Raw genomic sequence first — 24228 nt, forward strand, 5'->3', positions numbered from 1 at the left:
TGAGAAGATTTGTGAATTTAATCAATCAATGCAACATTCTTTTTGCATATAACAAAAAACACTCTGTCTACATCCTGGCACTGCAAAGCCTCTAGTACAATCCCTGGAAGGAGAACAAAATCTTTGTAGCATACTAAGTACAGAGGACGGATTTCCTCCTCTGAACAGAGATAAATAAATAAGCCAACACCAAAGGAAAGTCATACTCTGGGGGCTGGGGGGTATAAGAGCAGATCCAATATGAATAATAAATAAGAGCTCTGGGCCCTAGGCAATGACAATTTAGGTCAAGAAAAATCTTTTAATGATATTAGGTGGGAATAAATTTGGGGGTGAGGTAATTAGAAAACAACTTTTTATTTGCTAATAAGCCAGAGTTGACAGCCATCATAGTTCAAAGTAAGCAGAACATACAATGACACAAATTCTTTTCAGTAAAAGCCATCATTAGTAACTTGCATACACATAAGATTTTGAGGCTGAAATTACTATACTGACTTAAAACCAAGTAAAAGAGAAAAAACAGTATGTTTTACAAATCAAAATAAATGGATTATCATAAATATTATGTACAAGTCCCCATAAAGCAATTATAAGCACCAGATACAACCTATTCTATTCTAGCACCAGATACAACCTATTCTATTCTAGCACCAGATACAACCTATTCTATTCTACCTGGTGAGGATCACAAAGAATAGGAATATTGCCCTGTTTACAGAGCAAAAGAAAAAAACAAAAATAGTGAAGACATCATGAACTAAAAGATGTTCACAGAAGGCCAACAATAAGTGCATTTTAGGGATTCGTGCAAGGTGAAGCACATAACTGGGAAAAGAAGATGAGTACATATCTTTTAGCTATACACGGAAGAGCTGAAAGATCAAGTATTGGAAAGTTGGCTACTCTTTGATCATCTAGGTACATGTATGTGTTTTTTTTTTTTTCCTTAACAGTGGGTACCAGAATGAACAATCGTGCACTAACATAATGAAATCTGACTTTACAGAATGGCAAGTTCATACATAGAGTACTTCAGATTGAGGAATTTTGGACTTTCCTGTTTTGAAAGTAAAATAAATAATAATAATAAAAAATTCTACTTAATAAGTATTTTAAATATCAACTTTAATATTAAAGAATGCAAACAAGTTATGAAGAGCCAGCAAAAAGGAATTTTATTAGTCTTACCAAATAATCCTTCAATTTTTAAGTAGGAAGCAGTGAAAAAAAAGGGGGGGGGAATTTAAATATATAATTATTTCCACACTGTAAACAGCACAAAGTAAAATGGAACTTAACCATAGTATACCAGATGATTACTTTGCTAACGGAATCCTAGGAATTCACTCTTCCCTTGGTAATCTTTCCTACCACCAATCTCATTCCCCCAGTACATTCACATACACACATGCCATTATACACATTTGTATATAATTTTACCTTTCCTTTACCAAACAAGACAGGAAGCCCTAGATTAGTAGAATTTTTAAAAGTGAGACCAAAAGTCACAATATAAAGATCTCTATAATTAAAAAAAAAAAAGAGTAAGAGAGATCAAGAAAGACAGAAGGAAAAAGAGAAAAAAAAAGTACTAAAAACTCTAACTAAAATCCAAGAACTATTTTAAAAGAGTATATCAACCCAGCAAAGTAGAGTATTTTTATTATGGTACAGACACTGTGAGAGGCACCATCAGGAACAATAAAAGAGAAGAAGAGCGAAGATACTTTCCTAAGAATTCATTCAGTGGGCTGGGGCTGGGGCTCAGCGGTAGAGTGCTTGCCTAGCATGCATGAGGCCCTGGGTTCAATCCTCAGCACCACATAAAATAATTAATTAATTAAGGGTATTGTGTACAATTAAAAAATAAATATTTTTTAAAAATTCATTCAGCTAAGATAAATATTAGTAAGTCAAAGATTAAGACACAGAATGTTTTGTTTTCTTTTGTAGTTCTGGAAATTGTTTAAACCCAGGTCTTCACATATGATAAGAAAGTGCTCAACCACTGAGCTCTTCCCATAAACCCTAAAATTACCTATGGGGGTATATGTGCTAAGGATTGAACCCAGGACCTTGTGATGCCAGGCAAACTCTATACCACTGAGCCACATCCCTTATCCACAAAAATTACTTTTTGGGAGGTGGGGGATGGGCAGGCACTCTACCACTGAGTTATATCCCCAGGCCCTAAAATTACTTTCTTGATTAAGATGCTAATATACTACCTCGAGTTAGCTCCATCGTTGAGTGCTTGCCTAGCAAGCACAAGGCCCTGAGTCCAATTCCCAGTATGACAAAAAAAAAGTAACTTCTGAGGAGAGCAAACACTGCAGGCAAACTGAATGACACCTAAAATTTGTCAAGAAATAGGTATACCAGGTATGCTATCTGCTATCACAGCTGAAATTCAGAGTACCTGGTAAAGGAGAGGAAAAGAAGCATGGAATTAGGCTTTAAAAAGTCTATAATCATGCAATTTTAAGTGATTTAAGAGATAACTAGGAGGCACTTAAAGGTTATAAAATAGTAATTTTAAAATAGTACTAAAAAAAAAAAAAAAAGTACTCCAGGCGAGGTGCACTGGCCCATGCTTCTAATCACATCAACTGCAGAGGCTAAAGCAGGAGGCTTGCAAAGTCAACCTCAGAAGTTTAGTAAGACCCTGTTCTCAAGAAAAGAAGCGTGGGGGGAGGGTGGATATGGGGTGGGGATATAGCTCAGTCAGTAGAGTGCCTGCCTTGCATGCACATGGGCCCTGAGTTCAATCCCCAGTACCACAAAAAAAAAAAAAAAAAAAAAAAATTATGGGGCTGGGGATGTGGCTCAAGCGGTAGCACGCTCACCTGGCATGCTTGCGGCCCGGGTTCAATCCTCAGCACCACATACCAACAAAGATGTTGTGCCCGCCAAAAACTAAAAAAAAAATATTAAAAAATTCTCTCTCTCTCTCTCTCTCTCTCTCTCTCTCTCTCTCTCTCAAAAAAAAAAAAAAAAAAAAAGAAAAAGAAAAAGAAAAGAAGGGGGTGATGCATGAAGATGTAGGCCAGTGGTTGTGTTCCCCTGGGTTCCATTCCTAGCAATACACACGCACACACATAGTATTCCAGGCTATTGTTAGGTTAAAACAAATTTGGTAGAAAGATATTGCAGATATGGGGGGAAGGGGCCTAGGGTTGTGGCTCAGCGGTAGAATGCTCACCTAGCACATGCTAGAGTTTGATCCTCAGCACCACATAAAAATAAATAAATAAAAGTATTGTGTTCAACTACAACTAAAAAATAAATACTAAAAAAAAATAAAAAAAAAAAGATATTGCAGAAATAGAAGAATTTAGGGACCTGAAGGGAAAAAAAAAAACAAAAAACACCTTCTTACAAAAACAGGGGACAAAAAGACTTACTACAAGAAATATCACAGAGTAGAAAGAGAGCATTAAGAGAACTAACACTGAAATGGAATTAAGACAATTTATAGATTTCTGCTTTACATTTTTTTAGTTGTTAATGGACATTTATTTTATTTATTTTATTTTACATGCAGTGCTAAGAATCAAACCCAGTGCCTCACACATGTTAGGCAAGTGCTCTACCACTGAGCCACAACCCCAGCTCTCTGCTATACATTTTATAGTATGCTTTCTAGAATGACTGTAATACTATTCTATATTTTATGATAAAAATAATTATTTAAAAAGCACCAATAGCCAGACACAATAGTGCACACCTGTAATCCCAGTGGCTGGGGAGGCTGAGGCAGGAGGATCACAAGTTCAAACCCAGCCTCAGCAAAAGCAAGGCACTAAGCAACAAACTGAGACCCTGTCTTTAAATAAAATGCAAAATAAGACTGGAGATGTGGCTCAGTGGTTGCCCCTGAGTTCAAACCCCAGTACCCTCTCACCCCTAAAAATAAAGCATGAACAGGTACAAAGCACATGTTTGCAATCCCAGCAATTTGGGAGGTTGAGGCAAGATAATAGTAAGTTCAAAGCAAGCAACTTACCAAGACCTGGTCTCAAAATAAAACAAAAAATTTAAAGGACTGGGGATGTAGTTCAGTGACAGAGTGCCAGTTCAGGTACTGGGTTCAATCCCCAGTACCCTCCCCCACACCCCACAAAAAAGAGGCAAACATTATATATCCACGTATACATTTATTTACATAGCACAGAAGAATAATAAATGTCCACGTATCCATTTACTCAATTTAAGAAATTAAGGAGATTGAAAATCCCCAAATAATGACATTCCTCTCACTATACTGAACACTTAAATTTCCCACACAAAATTCTATAGAACTTTTTGTCCCTCTAACTTAGCAACCAATAATATTCAAAAGGGGTTGCAGCTTTGGTACCTAATTCAGAAAAATATAGTGTCCAAGAACTAGCCGCCAAAGGTGGAGTATGCAAAGAGAACAAGAAGGAGGCAGACAAATATCCAAGACTGCAAATTATTAGCACATTAAGAACAGCACTCTGTCTTGGGGGGGCAGCAAGAAAGGAAGATACCTGCACCCCAAAGCGGGAGGAAGGGGTGTGCGTGTATTTCTGAGTAATTCTTTTTTAATTAATTTTTTATTTATATATGACAGCGGAATGCATTACAATTCTTATTACACATATAGAGCACAATTTTTCATATCTCTGGTTGTATACAAAGTATATTCATACCAATTCATGTCTTCATACATGTACTTTGGATAATAATGTCCATTACATTCCATCATCATTTCTAACCCCATGCCCCTTCCCTTCTCTTCCCACCCCTCTCCCCTCTCCTCCTCTATTCCTCCCATGCTCCCTCTCCCTACCCCACTATGAATCAGCCTCCTTATATCAGAGAAAACATTCGGCATTTGTTTTTTTGGGGATTGGCTAACTTCACTTAGCATTATCTTCTCCAACTGCATCCATTTACCTGCAAATGCCATGATTTTATTCTCTTTTACTGCTGAGTAATATTCCATTGTTTATATATGCCACATTTTGTATCCATTCATCTATTGAAGGATATTTTTTTATCCATTCATCTATTGAAGGGTATTTTATTTAGATTAGTTCCACAGCTTAGCTATTGTGAATTGTGCTGCTATAAACATTGATGTGGCTGTATCCCTGTAGTATGCTGTTTTTAAGTCCTTTGGGTATAGACCAAGGAGAGGGATAGTTGAGTCAAATGGTGGTTAAACTAGACAAAGTTACGCTATGGTCAACTGGAATGTACCTAGGCTTTCTCAAAAACTATTAACATGGGGCTGGGGTTGTGGCTCAGTGGTAGAACTTTTTCTAGCACATGTGAGACACTGGGTTTGATCTTTAGTACCATATAAAAACATAAACAAATAAAAATAAAGTTATTAAAAAAAAAAAAGACTGCCAGGCACAGTGGGGCACACCTGTAATCCCAGCAGGTCGGCAGGCTGTGAGGCAGGTGGATTGTGAATTCAAAGCCAGCCTCAGCAATGGCGAGGCACCAAGCAACTCAGTGAGACCCTGTCTCTAAATAAAATACAAAATAGGGCTGGGAATGTGGCCAAAAAAAAGCGGGGGAGGGGGTCAGCTAAGTGTTTTGTCCCTGCTACTGATGCCTGAATTATTTCTTAACTGATATATGTTAATAGTTTGTTTTTTGGGGGGGTGATTGATTGATTGATTACTGGGGATTGAACTCAACCGCTGAGCCATATCTCCAGCTCTTTTATTTCTATATTTATTTATATATTTATATATATATATATATATATATATATATATATATATATATATATATAAATTAGTTGTAAATGGACACAAGACCCCTATTTTTTATTTATTTATTTTTATAAAAATTATTTTATGCCAGGCAGGGGCTCTACCACTGAGCCACAACCCCAGCCCTTTCAGCCATTTTTTTTTTAGAAAAAAAAAATAATAATTTTTTAGTTTTAGGTGGACCTATTATCTTTATTTTACATTTATATGGTGTTGAGGATAGATCTAACCCAGTGCCTCATGCATGCTAGGCGAGCATTCTACCACTGAGCCCCAATCCCAGCCCTGCTCCAGCCCTTTTTAAAGTTTTATTTAGAGACCAAGTCTTGCTGAGTTACTTAGGGCCTCACTAAGTTGCTAAGGCTAGCTTTGAATTCATGATTCTCTTGCCTCAGTCTTCCTAGCCACTGGGATTACAGGCATGCACGACTGCACCAGGCTATCTTAACAATTTTATTTATCCAATATATAAGGTTCAAAATGCATGCCAGAGTCAGCTGGTGGGTAAAATGGCAGTTATACATGATAATAAGAAAGCTATTATCATGTCAAGCTAGGTTCCTACATCACCTGAGTTATTAATTGATTATAATTTGTAAGGTTTCCCTACTAATGTACAATGGACAAGTAATATGAATGAGAAATAAATACTGTGACCAATACATTCAGCAAGTTGTTCACTTTGTTATTACTCTTCAGGAGTGTCTTATTTTTCACTGTCATACAAATTTCAGAATTGACTTTTCTCAGCTTTCAGGAAAAACTGATGATCAGAATACACATTAACACCACCATATTGTAAAACATATGGAAATACTGGAAAACAGTTGACATTATCTAAAAACGTTAAAAACATATAAATTTTATGATCCACTAATCCTGTTCCTGGGCATGTACACAAAAGATATGTGTATACATATGTATAAGAATGCTCTTTAGCAAAATTGTTCATAAAAATACAAACCTAGAAACAATTCAATTCAAATGACTACCAGCAATAAGATGGACAAACACTGATTTATTTACACAAATAATGGGTTAAATGGTGGTTAAACTAGACAAAGTTATACTGTCATGTATAACTAAATTAAATAAAAAAAGAAATACCATATAATAATGAAAACAAACTGGAACTACATACCACATGGATAATTTTTTAATAGTTTTATTTTGTTTATTTTTATGTGGTGTGGAGGATCAAACCCAGGTCCTCGAATGTGCTAGGCAAGCACTCCACCGCCAAACCACAATCCCAGCCCCCACATGGATGATTTTGAATATATCAACTAAAAAAGACACACACAAATTTTAAACAAAATCATTCCATTATAACAAAATTTCAAAAACAAGGTGAGCTTTTGTTTGTTGTCTACTATGTTACCCAGGCTGAACTTGAACTCCTGGGCACCAGAAATCCTCCTGCCTCCACCTCCCAAGTAGCTGGTACTACAGGTGCGAGCCACTTCCTTTGCCTCTTTGGATGTTTTTTTCTTTTCTTTTTATTTTTTTGTTGTTGTTTGTTTTGGTTTTTGTGTGTTTTCTCACTGCTAGGGATCAAACCCAGGGCCTCAGGCATGCTAGGCTGGCAGTCCACCACTAAGTTACATCCCCAGTCCTGGAATTTTTTTAATACTCAATCACCTCTTCTTTTGTTTCCCCCCAGTCTTGAGGGTTGAATCTAAAGCCTCACACATGCTAGCAAAGCATTCTACCAACTGAGCTACATTTCTCACTCTTTAATAGTCAATCACTTCCTCTCCAGTCTTTATATCTTTTCTTTTTAATTTTTCTTGTCTTATTACACTGATTAGAATCTAATTAATGATAAACTTATTGTTTTCATTTTGTTTTAGGGGGGGTACAAGGAATTGAGCCCAGGGGCATTCTACCACTCAGCTACATCCCATCACCGCCACCCCCCCGCCCTTCTTTTTTGGTGACAGGGTCTTGCCAACCTGCTTAGGGCTTTATTAAGAGTTACTGAGAGGCTGGGGTTGTGGCTCAGTGGTAGAGCATTCGCCTAGCATGTGCAAGGCCCTGGGTTCAACCCTCAGCACCACAAAAAACAAATAAATAAAGATATTGTGTCCAATTAAAAAATAAATATTAAAAAAAAAGTTACTGAAGTTAACCCTGAACTTGTGATTTTTCTGCCTCAGCCTCCCAAGTCACTGGGATTATATGCCCCTGTGCCCCACTTATAAAAACAGTTTTAAAGTGGGAAACAATAAGAGAGATCCCTAAGGAGAATCCAAGCACTTATGGTCCCTCCCAGGTTTACTCCCTCATACACTTATCATTTCTTCCCTTCTCTCAAAAAGTGAAGCACTATAGTTTGAATGAAGGACTAACAATTAAAAACTATGGTGATTCTAATAATTTAAATTTCTTAGCTACTAAAATTAAATTCAGCCAGGCATACTGGCATATACCTATAATCCCAGCAACTCAAAAGACTGAGGTAGGAGGATCATGAGTTCAAAGCTAGCCTCAGCACCTTAGTGAGGCCCTGCCTCAAAATAAAAAATAAAAAGGGCTGGGGATGTGGCTCAGTGGTAAAGTGTCCCTGGATTAAATAAACGGGATAGACTCAAAAGTTTCTTCTCAGCAAAAGAAACAATCTGTGAGGTGAATACAGAGCCTACATCTTGGGAGCAAATTTTTACCCCTCACACATCAGATAGAGCACTAATCTCTAGGGTATATAAAGTACTCAAAAAGCTAAACACCAAAAAAACAAATAACCCAATTAATAAATGGGCCAAGGACATGAACAGACAATTCTCAGAAGAGGATATTCAATCAACAAATATATGAAAAAATGTTCATCATCTCTAGCAATTAGAGAAATGCAAATCAAAACTAAGATACCATCTCACTCTAGTCAGAATGGCAGCTATTATGAAGACAAAAATAAGTGTTGGCGAGGATGTGGGGAAAAAGGTACACTCATACATTGCTGGTGGGACTGCAAATTGGTGCAACCAATATGGAAAGCAGTATGGAGAATCCTTGGAAAACTGGGAATGGAACCACCATTGGACCCAGCTGTCCCTCTCCTTGGTCTATACCCAAAGGACTTAAAAACAGCATATTACAGGGACACAGCCACATCAATGTTTATAGCAGCACAATTCACAATAGCTAAACTGTGGAATCATCTAGATGCCCTTCAGTAGATAAATGGATAAAAAAAATGTGGCATACATACACAATGGAATATTACTCAGCAATAAAAGAGAATAAAATCATGGCATTTGCAAGTAAATGGATGCAGCTGGAGAAGATAATGCTAAGTGAAGTTAGCCAATCCAAAAAAAAAAACAAATGCCAAATGTTTTCTCTGATATAAGGTGACTGACTCATAGTGGGGTAGGGAGAGGGAGCATAGGAGGAATAGACAAACTCTAGGTAGGGCGGAGGGGTGGGAGGGGAAGGGAGGAGGCTTGGGGTTAGCAATGATGGTGGAATGTGATGGACATCATTATCCAAAGTACATGTATGAAAACATGAATTGGTGTGAACATACTTTATATACAAACAGAGATATGAAAAATTGTGTTCCATATGTGTAATAAGAATTGTGATGCATTCCGCTGTCATGTATTTAAAAAATAAAAGCAATTTTTAAAAAATCCCCAGTGCCAAAAAAATTAATAAATTAAAATTTATTTAAAATAAGTAAATAATAATGAAATTAATGGTACAGAATAGAGGACACAGTAACCAATCCACAAAACTACAACTATCTTATTTTTGATAAAGGGGCTAAAAGCATGCAATGGAGGAAGGATAGCATCTTCAACAAATGGTGCTGGGAAAACTGGAAATCCATTTGCACCAAAATGAATCTGAATCCCTATCTCTCGCCGTGCACAAAAGTTAACTCAAAATGGATCAAGGAGCTTGATATTAAATCAGAGACACGGCATCTGATAGAAGAAAAAGTTGGTTATGATCTACACGCTGTGGGATCGGGCTCCAAATTCCTCAATAGGACACCCATAGCGCTAGAGTTAACAAATAGAATCAACAAATGGGACTTACTCAAACTAAAAAGTTTTTTCTCAGCAAAAGAAACAATAAGAGAGATAAATAGGGAGCCTACATCCTGGGAACAAATCTTTACTCCACACACTTCAGATAGAGCCCTAATAACCAGAATATACAAAGAACTCAAAAAATTAGACAATAAGATAACAAATAACCCAATCAATAAATGGGCCAAGGACCTGAACAGACACTTCTCAGAAGAGGACATACAATCAATCAACAAGTACATGAAAAAATGCTCACCATCGCTAGCAGTCAGAGAAATGCAAATCAAAACTACCCTAAGATACCATCTCACTCCAGTAAGACTGGCAGCCATTAGGAAGTCAAACAACAATAAGTGCTGGAGAGGATGCGGGGAAAAGGGCACTCTTGTTCATTGCTGATGGGACTGCAAATTGGTGCAGCCAATTTGGAAAGCAGTATGGAGATTTCTCGGAAAGCTGGGAATGGAACCACCATTTGACCCAGCTATTCCCCTTCTCGGTCTATTCCCTAAAGCCCTAACAAGAGCATGCTACAGGGACACTGTTACATCGATGTTCATAGCAGCTCAATTCACGATAGCAAGACTGTGGAACCAGCCTAGATGCCCTTCAATAGATGAATGGATAAAAAAAATGTGGCATTTATACACTATGGAGTATTACTCTGCATTAAAAAATGACAAAATTATAGAATTTGGAGGGAAATGGATGGCATTAGAGCAGATTATGCTAAGTGAAGCTAGTCAATCTTTAAAAAACAAATACCAAATGACTCCTTTGATATAAGGGGTGTAAACAAGGACAGGGTAGGGACGAAGAGCTTGAGAAGAATATTTACAGTAAACAGGGATGAGAGGTGGGAGGGAAAGGGAGTGAGAAGGGAAATTGCATGGAAATGGAAGGCGATCCTCAGGGTTATACAAAATGTCATATAAGAGGTAAGGAGGGGTAAGTCAAGAGAATACAAATGGAAGACATGATTTACAGTAGAAGGGGTAGAGAGAGAAAAGGGGAGGGGAGGGGAGGGGAGGGGGGATAGTAGACAATAGGACAGACAGCAGAATACATCAGACACTAGAAAGGCAATATGTCAATCAATGGAAGGGTAACTGATGTGATACAGCAATTTGTATACGGGGTAAAAGCAGGAGTTCATAATCCACTTGAATCAAACCGTGTAATATGATGTATTAAGAACTATGTAATGTTATGAACGACCAATAAAAAAAAAAAAAAATAATGAAATTAAATTGAACTCATTTGCACTTTCACATTAATCCATTTGCATTAAAGTCTGTTTATAATTTTCAAATTAAAAATTGGAAAATTAAAAGAATACAAACAATGCCATCTAAAGCATGAAATGTGTGCAAACTACAGCCCAATTATCATATATCTATCACTGGAGGGCGAACAAGTACTTTTGGGGGGAAGAAATCGGTATTTTATATTCTCCCAACATAAAACAGAAGCACATAAGGAAAATAAATTAGTTGGTGTATATGCTGCCAAAGCGAGCACTAAATAAGGAAAATAAATTAGTTAGTGTATGTGCTGCCGAAGCGAGCACTAAATCTTAGTTGGCTTAGTAATGTACCAAGGAAAATGAGAATTCTAACATCCCCAGGATTATAAAGACCCAAAATATAGTCTTTGATCCCCAAAGTTCATTTAACCTACCATCACAAGCAACTATTCCTCTGAAAGGGACTGAAGAAATTTCCTCAGTTCTAGCAGATTCTCGGAGTGTATCCTGCAAAGTCTGATGGTTGGTTTTCATCTCTCTGGGTTATATGGTACTGATTTATATTAAACTGACAATTCGTCCCTCCAGAAAACAAAACAAGTGTGACAGTTTTCCACAATCCCTCCTGGACAGTTCTAACTAGTCAAAGAGGCAATGTTAGAAGATAGTGAAGTGGTGCACACCAATAATCTCAGTGATTCAGGAGGCTGTGGCAGGAAGATTGCCAGTTTGAGCCAGCCTCAGCAACTTAGTGAGACCGTGTCTCAAAATAAAAAGTAAAAAAGGCTGGAGGTATAGCTCAGTGGTAGAGCTCCCTTGGGTTAAACCCCAAGGACCACAAAAAAGGGGTGGGGGGGGGGCAGGAGGGAATGTCAATGGTCATATAAAATATATAATTCCTTCTTTTCTTTTTGTAGATGAGTTTCCAGTTTCAGGAGAATCATTCCAGGATTAACATCTACCTAGAAAGTATCTCCCTAGAATAGTTTTAATACCACAAATCAGACTTCTCTTGGTCTTGTTGACCAAGGGGATACTGAAGTTATCTAAAATAAGATTAGATACTTAATATCAATCAATGTACCACTTGGAAAATCAGGTCAAATGCTCTTTTGAATGCATTTCTGTCTGAATGGACACATAGGGAATATTACAATCAACTTTTAAAAGATTTGGTATATTAAAATTCATATTTAGCTCAGATATCATCACTATTAATATATGGTTTCCAAACACCCTGCACTTTTGATGTAGAAAGGCAAAAAGAAAATTTTAATAAGTTAGGGTTATATTGTAACATTATTCTTTTTAAATACTTTTATTTTATTCCTTTTTATTTTTATGTGGTGCTGAGGATTAAACCAAGTGCCTCACATGTGCTAGGCAAGCGCTCTACCACTGAGCTACAACTCCACCCCATAAAATCAGTTTTATATTTAGGCTTTTCACTTATCAGGATATTGTTTCCTATTAAGACATACAAGGTTTTAGGAAAGGAAAAAGATTAGAAAAACAAGAACAAGGTATAGCAGCACCAATACAAATAGATCAAGTAACGGACAGACATGGGTTGGATTTTCAGAAGGGGCCACTGAGACAATAAAAATTACTTGGAAATCAGAAAGACCAGTATGGGTTCCTCAGTGGCCCCTGACTAAAGAAAAGATACAAGCAGCCCATGACCTAGTCAAACAACAAGTAGCAGAAGGACATATACAGCCTTCTGTATCTCCCCATAATACTCCCATTTTTGTCATCAAAAAGAAATCTGGAAAATGGAGATTATTGCAAGATTTAAGAGCCATTAATAATGAGATGGTTATTATGGGACTTGCTCAATCGGGGATTCCTCAATTGTCTGCTTTGACAAAAACCTGGTGTGTTTTAGTTATAGATATTAAAGATTTGTTTTTTTTCAATTCCAATTCATCCTGAGGATAGTCCACGTTTTGCATTTACTATTCCTGCACTGAATCATGAAGGTCCTGATCAGAGATATGAATGGAAAGTACTCCCTCCAGGGATGGCTAACAGCCCAACTATGTGTCAAATTTATGTTAACAAAGTAATCCAGCCACTTAGAAATCAAAATCCTGAACTACAAATATTTCACTATATGCATGATGTATTATTAGCACACAAAGATAAAAACACATTGCTAGAATGTTATGCCACACTTACAAACTTATTAAAAAATTATAATCTAGAGATAGCAATAGATAAAGTACAATTAAATTTTCCAATTAATTAATTAGGAGTTCTAATATCCTCAACCATGGTCTGTCCACCAAAAATTCAAATACGAGTAGATCAACTCAAATCACTTAACGACTTTCAAAAGTTATTAGGAGACATAAATTGGATAAGGCCTTATCTAGGTATACCAACAGGAGAGTTGGGACCTTTATTTGATATCCTAAAAGGTCCATCAGATCCAAATTCAACCCGAATGTTAACGCCTGAAGCAAGAAAGGCATTAAAAATCATTGAAATGTATATGGAAAATATGCATTTGGATAGAATTGACATAAGTTTGCCTTTATTATTTATTGTACTACCAACAAAAAATATTCCTACAGGAGTATTTTGGCAAGAAGTCCATTATTATGGATATATTTATCTTATTCTCCTAACACTATTCTTACTAGGTATCTTGAGGCCGATTGGCTGGGTCGCATGGGCAGAGCCAAAAAAAGTCCCCCAATGAGCAGCTCCATGGTCTGAAAGGGCGGGGAAACAACCCAATGAGCATCACCACAGAGAAGCCAATCAGCTGGCAGCTGGAAGTTTGCTGGGGCCCCTTCGGCTATGGCTCTCAACATCTAGGGACTGGGGTTGTGGCTCAGTGGTAGAGCGCTCGCCTCCTCGAACTTGCAAGACCCTGGCTTCAATCCTCAGCACCACATAGAAATAAAGGTAACTAAAAAATAAATATATTTTTTTAATATTTATTTTTTAGTTTTTGGCGGACACAACATCTTTGTTTGTATGTAGTGCTGAGGATCAAACCCTGGCCGCATGCATGCCAGGCGAGCACACTACCGCTTGAGCCACATCCCCAGGCCTAAATATTCTTTCTTAAAAAAGAATCTATTAAATGTGATAATGGTAAACATTACAAAATGGGAAAATTTTAACACACAATAGATAAAAACCCTTAGTTAATTATTCTTTCAATGTGAAATTTAATATTGTTTTTTCAGGTTAATACTCAAAGGAGAAGCCCACCTGAATAGAATCCTATCATGTCAAATAGAGCTATACAAGAAAAAAGGTTCAGAAGAAAAAGACTACCAAAGTTATTAGTCTGAAGCAAACAAAACTAATCACATCAATCTTTGCTCTAAACCACAGGCAGATAATTCAGTAACAAACTCTGACATTGCCCTAATTAATCAAATCCCTTCAATATGGACAATTTGACAATCTAAAGACAGTGGAAGAAACAAATCTGAAGTATTTTACCTTGAGAGCACAAAAGATGCAGGAATCGCCCATGCATTTGTGAGTTGTCAGCTGCCTAAAGCTACGACGAAAGATGTCCAGGTGCCACAAAACCTAGCAAAAAAGTGAAAACACTTCATTTCTCTATAAAGAGCCACTGTTTAATTTTAAATTCAACAGTTAAAGCATACATAAGTAATGATTGGAGAAGCAATCTTTATTCTCAAGAGAAAAGCTCATCCTAATATATTAAAACAAACACCAAAAAAAGGTGAGGTAAATAACATGAGGATAAATGAAAGTATTTTGGAGAAAACATTAATTTGAACATGAAATAAAGGTCATACAGAAAAAAAAAACATGGTCTTACATATATGAAATGTGATCCTGAAGAAGAAATTTATAGATTGAAAGTGCAGAAATAGGGCTAGGTATATAGTTCAATGGTAGAGCACTCAATTAGCATGTGTGAAGTCCTGGGTTTGATCCCCACCACCACAAAGGAAAAATAGAAAACACTGTAGAATATAGATTTTATTTTAATAGTCCACACAAGAAAAGTAAATATATTTTACAACTTATAATAGAAGCTTGAACTGTAGTGGCTCACATCCATGACACCAGCTACTGAGAAGACTGAGGCAGGAGGATTGTAAATTCAAAGCTGGGATGGGCAACTTAGTAAGTCTCAAAATAAAATAAACAGGGCTAAAGATATAACTCAGTGAGAAAGTGCTTGCCTACCATGTGTGAGGGACTGGGAGTGGGGTGGGGGAAGGAGAAAAAACAGTAGGAGGAGCAGCTTGGACTACAGTATGAAAAATTCACAATTTTTTAACTTCTGAGGTGTGATCTCTTGAAGTCAACAGGATAAAAAACAATAGTGATATCAACAATGATAAATGATATTCATAGTATGTACTCATGATATGATGTAAAAGAATGATACTTTACTTCTATGGTCTTCCTCTTCAAAATCCATTACCCCAGTCTAATCGTGACAAAAACATCAGACAAATTCTAATACAACCTGGGCACAGTGGCACATGGTTATAATCCCAGCCAGTTGGGAGACTGAGGAAGGAGACTCATAAATTCAAGGCCATCCTTGGCAACTTAGCAAGACCTATCTCAAAATTTTAAAAAAGCTAGGGATAGCTTGGCACCATGGTGCATGCCTATAATCCTAGGGGCTCGGGAGGCTGAGACAGGAGGATCACGAGTTTAAAGCCAGCCTCAGCAAAAGCGAAGTACTAAGCAACTCAGTGAGACCCTGTCTCTAAATAAAATACAAAATATGGCTGGGGATCTGGCCCAATGGTTGAGTGCCCCTGAGTTCCCTGGTACCCCCCCCCCCAAAAAAAAAAACTACTATGTATTATCTGGGAGAAAAATCTAATCAACCTTATCTAACTATCTGAAATTTTAGGAAAAACACTTAAGCTCTTTCTATAGGTTTGACAACATAGAATTTTTTAATATTTCCAAATAAAAACTTGAAAATTGAGAAAGTGTATAAAACTTTTATTATATAGATAAGCTTACAAGATTCTTGTATTATGAATGAGAAACTCAGTATTACCTGTATAAGGTCATGCAGCTAGTCTATAAAAGTGCTACAATAAGAATCCAAGTCTCCTAATTTCCTAGTCCTGGATCCTTTATAGCAAATATATTGTGCTATCTTTTCTTCTCTCATAGCAACCTATTTTCTTACTAAATCTGAGACATCATGCTAATAATTTCACACAGGTGTAATTGTCTTGGATAGCAAACTTTGTTTACTTTTACAATAACAGAGAGAAAAGAAGAGAAAGTAATTACTTGAGAATTGGACCAGAGGGGATAAACAAAATACTCTATGGGCCTGAATAGGCAGAGGAGAAGCTTTGAGATTCTGAGACCACTAAAGTGGCATGCAAGAGAAAAAGGGAACACCTAGGGTAGATAATTACCTTAGGGAATTTACTTTCCTCTAGCTCTTTTCAAGCATATTTAACCAGACACAATGATCATGAGCCAATACAGGAAGGCTGAGAGAGAGAAGATGAAGGAGAGAACAAAGACTGAACTCCATTCTTTAGAGAACATGATATGAGACATGAACAGGGGCTGGGGCTGCAGCTCAGTGGTAGAGTAACCTGCCTCGAACCTGTGAGGCACTGGGTTTGAACCTCAGCACCACATAAAAATAAATAAACAAAGATATTGTATCCATCTACAACTAAAAAAAAAATTTTAAATATATGAGACATGAACATTGAAAGTCTCTAACTTGTAGAAAGAACTCTGTTCTCTATACTAGAGAAATACAACTAGGGTGATAAGAAATCTTGTCTCAAAAAGGAAACAGTAGTATCCTATTTAGGATAAAAGTTAATAAGCAAGTAGAAAGATCACCTGATCTATTAACTAATACTATTTAAGTAGGTAAATAGCAGTAGTTATACTTACTGTTGTTTCTAGTATCATTATTATTCCCATTTCTATAAATAAGTTAATTGGAATTCCAAAAATAAAAAGACCTGCCTAAGATCACACTGATAAACTTAAAAAAAGATTCACACTGTCAATTATTATATTTAAAAGAGTACCAGAAACATAACATCAGCAAACAAAAACTTAAAGTTCACTAAAAATAAAAAAATTACTCTTACCTGCAGGGCACTATTGAGGAAGCAGCTATTTTGCCCAGGCTCATTGCTGAGGCCTTTGCTGGGGGCTATGGAGGTTGAACTTCGAGGTGCAAACATCCCTTGGACACTGCCACGGCCCCCTGAAAAATAATTTCTTTTCCAAGACATAACTGTTCACATTTAGCCTAAAAACACAGAGAAGGCTTTGTATCTTTTGGGCAGGTAAATTTTATCTGCTGAAATCCTCAAAAGATAGAGAATCCAGAACTTGGTGAGTTTATGTTGAAACACTTTGACTTTATAAATTTCCAAACATCAAATATGTAGTTCAAGGAATTCATGTAGCCTCTTAGGTCCAGATGATGGTGCTATCCGTCACTTGTCCCACTGTCCAAGTGTAACAAAGCACAGGATTAATGTAGAGAAGTTCTTTAGTATTGCTTCTTTCTATTTTTCTTGAACTTCCTCCAAAAAGTCCTGGTGAAATGGACGTAAGCCTCAACTCCAGCAGCATCCAAAATCAGGGAAAGACATGTTCTTCAGTCTTGTTTATAATGCTTCTTATGGACTGAAGATTTTTCCAACTGGAAGGAGAGGCAGACAGATAAGCAGGAATCCAACATAACCCTCCTTGCCCACCACTGCCTTGTCCCATCATCCTCTACTGCAAAAACTCAATTTCTGAACAACTGACAAATATCTCAAAAAGCTAAGAATTTTTGTTGTTGTTATTCTGTTGCTTCTTTTTAATGTGCCCTAAATTTCTTCTAGCTTCCCAACCAGATCTTCAGAATGTTTCTTTTCTTCTGGAACTAGAATAGCCAGCTGTGCCAGAGAGCTTCAACAGAAAGGGGAAAAAAAAAAATCAAAAGCTTGCGTCACTTAATGACTTTACTGGCTTTGCACTGTTCTGCCAAGATCAACGTTGCCTCACCTCTCACTATAAACTTGAAACCTTGGCAAACAATGCCAAAAAAGAAAAAGGAAAAAAAAAAACTGTACCAGCAGCAACAAAAAAAGAGAAACACTCAAATGTTTTTTAAAAAATGGTATAAACAGTTTTAATTTCTTGGGAAACCTCTCTGAAATTTTCTTGAAGGAAAAGAAAGTTGATGAGTTGATATGAATAAAAATTTAATAATACAAATGTTCCAGAATCAGGCTAACAAAAATAAAACAAACAAAAAAATCATTAGGTAAGCACACTCCAAACTAGAATTACATTTCTTTTGGATGTTTGGAGTAAAGCACTTTTTAAAAAGTGTTTTCCATGTGTATGGTTTTGAAAAACTCTAAAACTGGGAGGAATAAGTTAGCTATCTGGACTCTTGTTCTGAGTAAAGATGTCGCATCTCAGAGAAACACTCTTGGTAAATAAACCACATTTTTTTAATATTTATTTTTTAGTTGTAGTTGGACGCAATATCTTTATTTTATTTATTTATTTTTATGTGGTGCTAAAGATCGAACCCAGGGCCTCACACATGGTAGGTGAGACACAATCCCAGCCGTAAACCACATTTCTTAACACCACGTCCAACAGAACTAAATCTCCTCCCACCCTCTGTTTGATTGACTTTTTTTTTTATTCAATGATTTCTGACAGAGGATCAGAGAGATAATTTGAGTAACGAATATAATATAATCATTAGATTATACCAGAAGGGCTCACTGAGGCCAAGTATAGTTTTCAACTAAAATGCCCATGAAGCAACAGTGAATAATATCAAAGCAAACACTTTTCCTGGAAGGAAATCATCTAATCTCTAGCTTTTAAGATTTCCTATTACCTGCATATCCACATAAGAAAAAAAATAAAAACATTAAGTGATAAATTTCTAAAGTTATTCAAGTTTCTCGCTTCCTTCCCACTGTGTGCACCACTTAAAAAAAAAATGCTGTAACATTTTAATCATATTCTAGAAAAGAACCTAAAATTGTCCATAGCAAGTCCAGAGGAAAAACTCACAAGAATATTAGATAGTTGCACAAAACTGTTCCTTCTCTTCTCTAAATTCCCAGACTATTTATAATCGTCACACATCACAAAGGATTTGATTATACACCATACTGTCATATTATTCGCTGTTTTATTACTCCATTTGTTTTATATGGTATCAGTCATGTGTCTTGAATATGACTACATGAAATACAATAATAACAGTGTCAAACATCTGCTAAACACTATACACTTCTTCATTTAATCTTCACAATAGCCCTATCAGGTGGATATTAATAGTTCAATTTTACAGAAGAATAAAGTGAGGCTTAAAGACATTAAATTGCCCAATTCAAAGCTAGTATGTGGCAGAGCCAGAATTGTTTTCACTATGCACTGTCAATTACGTATTTTATTATACTATTCCAAAATCTTCTATCACAGTGCTGATCATAAGGAGGCACTCATGACCAGGGTCAGTTCATCAATGATTCAGATGGAAAAAAACATGAACAGTATTTCAATTTCTAAAGAAGGTACAGTAGGGCTGGGGATGTGGCTCAAGCGGTAGCACACTCGCCTGGCATGCGTGAGGCCTGGGTTCGATCCTCAGCACCACATACAAACAAAGATGTTGTGTCCGCCGAAAACTAAAAAATAAATATTTAAATTCTCTCTCTCTCTCTCTCTCAAAAAAAAAAAAAAAAAGAAGAAGAAGAAGGTACAGTAGTCCCATTACAAGTGATTAAAGTTAAAAGTAAGACTGGAGATGTAACTCAATGTTAGAGCACTTGTCTACCATGTGCCTACTGATTTACGTGACACCGAGAAAGAAACCACATTCTCTCACACAGATTATAAGACCCTCACATCTCTACACACACCCTTATACACACCCCACTCAAGGCCACTAAGGAACTTTAAACAAGCTGTACAGCATTCCTTCAGCTCAACTGCTGCAAAGGAATGACAAGTACCAAGCCTCTACTTTGCTCAGAGCCAAAAGAACTTGGCAGGCAGATGGGGTTTCCAATATCCACATTAAGAGCTTACTGAAACTCAGCCTGCCCTATGACACACACCTGAGTACTGGGAGCAAAGGGGAAAAGACAGTAGCAGAAAAAGGATTCTTAGGTTCTGAATGGTAGCATTATGTAGGGTAAGGCAATAAGTTCTCACACTAGCTCTAGGTGTGTCAGAAACTAGTGGTGAGAGCCAAAAAGAAAAAAGGCAGGAGAGTCAGTAAAAATGTTCTAGATAAATACCAATGACAAAAACATTTCACTTGAAATGAAATGTTCAGCTCTAGGTCCAGCACCAAACAGCATAATTGTTCTCCAGTGCCATCTACTGAAGATATATGAGCAAGTAAGTTACAGTTCAATCTATATAGCTCTAAAAATCTGCTCTTAAAAAGAATTTTTCAGGCAAAACTGAAGTATTCCAGGATAAAAAAAGCATGTCTGCAACTCACTTTCAAATGATTCAGAAAGGAAGAAAATACTTTTACACATACACACAGAGAGATTTCTATACAAAAAAAGAAAAAGACAAGAACAAAAAAGTATGAGGATAAAATAAAATGGAATGAAGCTTGAATACTATTTCCATGAAAAGTAGAGCTCAGAGCCAAGCATGGTACACCTAGGATTCCCAGATAATTGGGAGGCTGAGGCAGGAGGATCCCCAAGAGCAAAAGGCCAGCTTGGGCAGCATAGCAAGACTCCATCTCAAAGAGAGATAGAGAGAGCTGGGGTTATGGCTCAGTGGTAGAGTGCTTACCTAGCATGTGCAAGGCCCTGGGTTCAATCCTCAGCACCACATAAAAATAAATAAGGTATTGTGTCCAACTACAACTAAAAGTAAATATTTTAAGAAAAAAAGGTGCTGGAGATATAGCTCAGTTGGTAGAGAGCTTGCCTCACATGCACGAGGCCCTGGGTTCAATTCCCAGCACCTCAAAAAGAAGGGCAGGGGGGTTGGTACTTAAAGATGCACAATAAAGGCATTTAAAAAAAGGAAAAAGAGGGGCTGGGGTTGTGGCTCGGTGGTAGAATGCACATTCAAGGCACTGAGTTTGATCCTCAGCACTACATAAAAATAAATAAAATAAAGGTATTGTGTCCAACTACAACAAAAAAAATTAAAAGAAAAAAAAGAGAGGGAGGGAGGGAGGGAGAGAGCGCTCAAAATACAGTATAAGGTCAAGTTGTTGTAAAAAGCAAATGATGAAGACTAATACAACACAAAGAAGACTTACAGCTAAACTTGAAGACAGAAGACAAGGTTCAATTTCCACATTTTTACTATGTGGTATAATCCCATACAAATTACTAAATACCCTGAACTTAGTTTTCTGGGTCTGTAAAACAGAGGCAGAATATCTATTACATACAGTGGTTAAGATCTGATGCAGAAGAATGACAGTACTGGCAAATTTGAAAACAAAGAATAAATAATGAGTTCACTGAATGAATGAGCCCCAATGACTAGAGGTAGAAAGAAAGATAAATTTTGTTTTGGGAACCTCAGAATACCAGAAAGTTGTAACCTACCAAGGATATATTTTCTAACTGCATAAAAATAATTGCATAATTGATCTCACAAAGTATGAATAATATGTTAACAAACTACATTCTAGGAGAAAGAACTGAATTTCACAATTATTTTTAAAATATGAAGCTTAACTTTAAAAGGCAAACAATTGAGCCTATTATAAGGAAAAGGAGTACATTTAAGAAGGCCTACAAAAAATTACCAGGTTCAACTCATCAATGATCAAATGGAAAAACCATGAACAGTATATCAGTTTCTAAAGAAGAGACAGTAGTCCCATTATGAGTAATTAAAATTGGAAGTAAGGCTGGACATGTAATTCTTGTCTACCATGTACACAAAGTTCAATCCCCAGCACTGGGGGTTGGGAGAGTATTTTTTTTTAAACTAATAGTAACCCAAACATTAGAAAGTCAGACATACAATACTGATATATACAAAGAGTTTAACCAGAAGTTTTTCACACTTCTAGTTTCTAGTACTCTAAACAGCAATTTACTCAAGAAGCCATATTTGTAAAGGTTGTGGATATATACAGTTCAGTGGTACAGCAATTGCCTTTCATGCCTGAGACACTGGGTTTAATCCCAGCACTGCCCAGAAAAGAAAAAAAGAAAAAACACCTATATTGGTAAATCAACAGCCCAATTACCTGAGTTCCTTGGTATACTCCACACATCAATAATTCCAAATGATATCTATAGTATCTTAAAGGTTATTGTGAGGATTTAAATATGAGTCAATATATGCAAAGTGTTAATGTCTGACATTCAGTAATGGCCATATAAATTATTATGTTGTTACTGCTTTTCAAATATTTCTTTTTCATGAGTTCTTTTCCCTTTAAAGACAACCACAGGGGCTGGGAATGTGGCTCAAGTGGTAACGCGCTCACCTGGCATGCGTAGGGCGCTGGGTTCGAACCTCAGCAACACATAAAAATAAAATAAAGATGTTGTGTCCACCTAAAACTGAAAACAAATATATATTAAAAAAAACTCTCTCTCTCTCTCTCTCTCTCTCTCTCTCTCTCTCTCTCTCCCTCTCCCTCTCCCTCTCCCTCTCCTCTCCTCTCTTCTCTTCTCTCTCTCTCTCTCTCTCTCTCTCTTTAAAAAAGAAAAAAAGACAACCACAAAATAAAGATAGCCTCCTTGTCCTACCCCTGACTGGAGACTGAACTCAAGGCCCCACATATACTAGCAAGCACTCTGCCTCTTGGCTACATCCCCAGCAACCCTCTCCTGCCTTTTTTTAAATTCTGTGACAAGATGTTGCTAAATAGCCCATGCCAGGATGGATTTTTTTTTCTTTTTTGGTACTGGGGACTGAACCCAGGAGTGGTTTACCACTGAGCTATATCCCCAATTCTTTTTATTTTTTCAATTTTGAGATGGGCTCAGCCTCCTGAGTTGCTGGCATTACAGGCATGTGTCACCATGCCTGGCTTGGTCAACTGATTTTTGATGAAGGAAACAAGACAATTTAATGGAGAAAGCACATTCAACAAATATTATTGGAATAACTGGGACACCCACATGCACAAAACTGAACCTTGCACTGGGTGTGGTGGTGCACCTGTAATCAAAGTTACTTGGGAGGTTGACAAAGGAGAATTGCCAGTTTGAGGCAACCCTGGGCAACACAGCAAGACTCTGTGGGATGTGGTTCAGTGGTTAAGCACCCTTGAGTTTAATCCCAGGTACAAAAACAAAAAAGAAACAACTAAACCTTGACTCATACCGTATATCTTTTTTTGTGGGGGAAAAAACACTGAAGATTGAACCCAAGAGTGCTCTACATCCCCAGTCCTTTTCATTTATTTTTGAGAGAGGGTCTTACTAAAATGCTGAGGCTAACCTCAAACTTGCAATATCTTTGGCCTAGCCTTCTGAGTCTCTGGGATTACAGGCATGCACTATACCTATATTTTATACTAAAATAACTCGAAATAGATCATAGTCTTTAATTAAAAACAGAAAACTATAAAATCTACAAAAAAGCAGGAGAAAAAATATAATTAGGCAAAAATTCCTTAAATACAACAACAAAAGCATTATCCATAAAAGAAAATAGAAAAAGAATAAAAACAAGTCAAAGATTGAAAGAAAATATTTGCAAATCACAAGACAGAAAAATGACATGTGTGTGTGTGGAAAGGCAGGGAGAGAAAAAGAGCAAATTTTCAAAACTTAATAAGAAAAACTACCCAATTTTTAAAAAATGGTCAAAAGATCTGAACAGACACTTCAAAGATAGGCAGCAAACACATAGAAAGATATTCAACATTACGAATAACTAGAGAAATAGAAATTAAAAACATACTATATACTTATTAATTAAAAACATACTATACACTTAATAAAATAACTAAAGACCAACACAAAATTAAAAATTTAAGCCAGGGTTGGGATTATGGCTCAGTGGTAGAGCGCATGCCTGGCATTTGTGAGGCACTGGGTTTGATTCTCTGTACTACACATAAATAAATAAAATAAAGATCCATCGACAACCAAAAAAAATCATTTTTAATTATTTAAGCCAGGCATGATGGTTGGGATTGTAGTCCCACTTCCATTGGAGGTTAAGGAGGGAGAACTGCTTGAGCCCA

The 24228-nt window shown here is 36.8% G+C and overlaps 1 protein-coding gene across 3 annotated transcripts in view; it reads right to left on the reverse strand.

The window, feature by feature from the left end:
* Positions 1-17933, reverse strand: part of Usp54 (ubiquitin specific peptidase 54) — a 70764-nt gene extending 52831 nt beyond the window's left edge. For all 3 annotated transcript variants that reach the window (XM_026390174.2, XM_077798422.1, XM_077798421.1), the window contains exons 1-2: positions 17147-17933; positions 14511-14603 (exon numbers count right to left, since the gene is read on the reverse strand). In XM_026390174.2, coding sequence (XP_026245959.1) covers positions 14511-14603; positions 17147-17293 — 240 coding nt within the window. In that variant the 5' untranslated portion in view covers positions 17294-17933. The remainder of the gene's footprint in view (positions 1-14510; positions 14604-17146) is intronic.
* Positions 17934-24228: the final 6295 nt, after the last annotated feature.

The sequence above is a fragment of the Urocitellus parryii genome, chromosome 5 (assembly GCF_045843805.1).
Source record: "Urocitellus parryii isolate mUroPar1 chromosome 5, mUroPar1.hap1, whole genome shotgun sequence".
Taxonomy (NCBI): domain Eukaryota; kingdom Metazoa; phylum Chordata; class Mammalia; order Rodentia; family Sciuridae; genus Urocitellus; species Urocitellus parryii.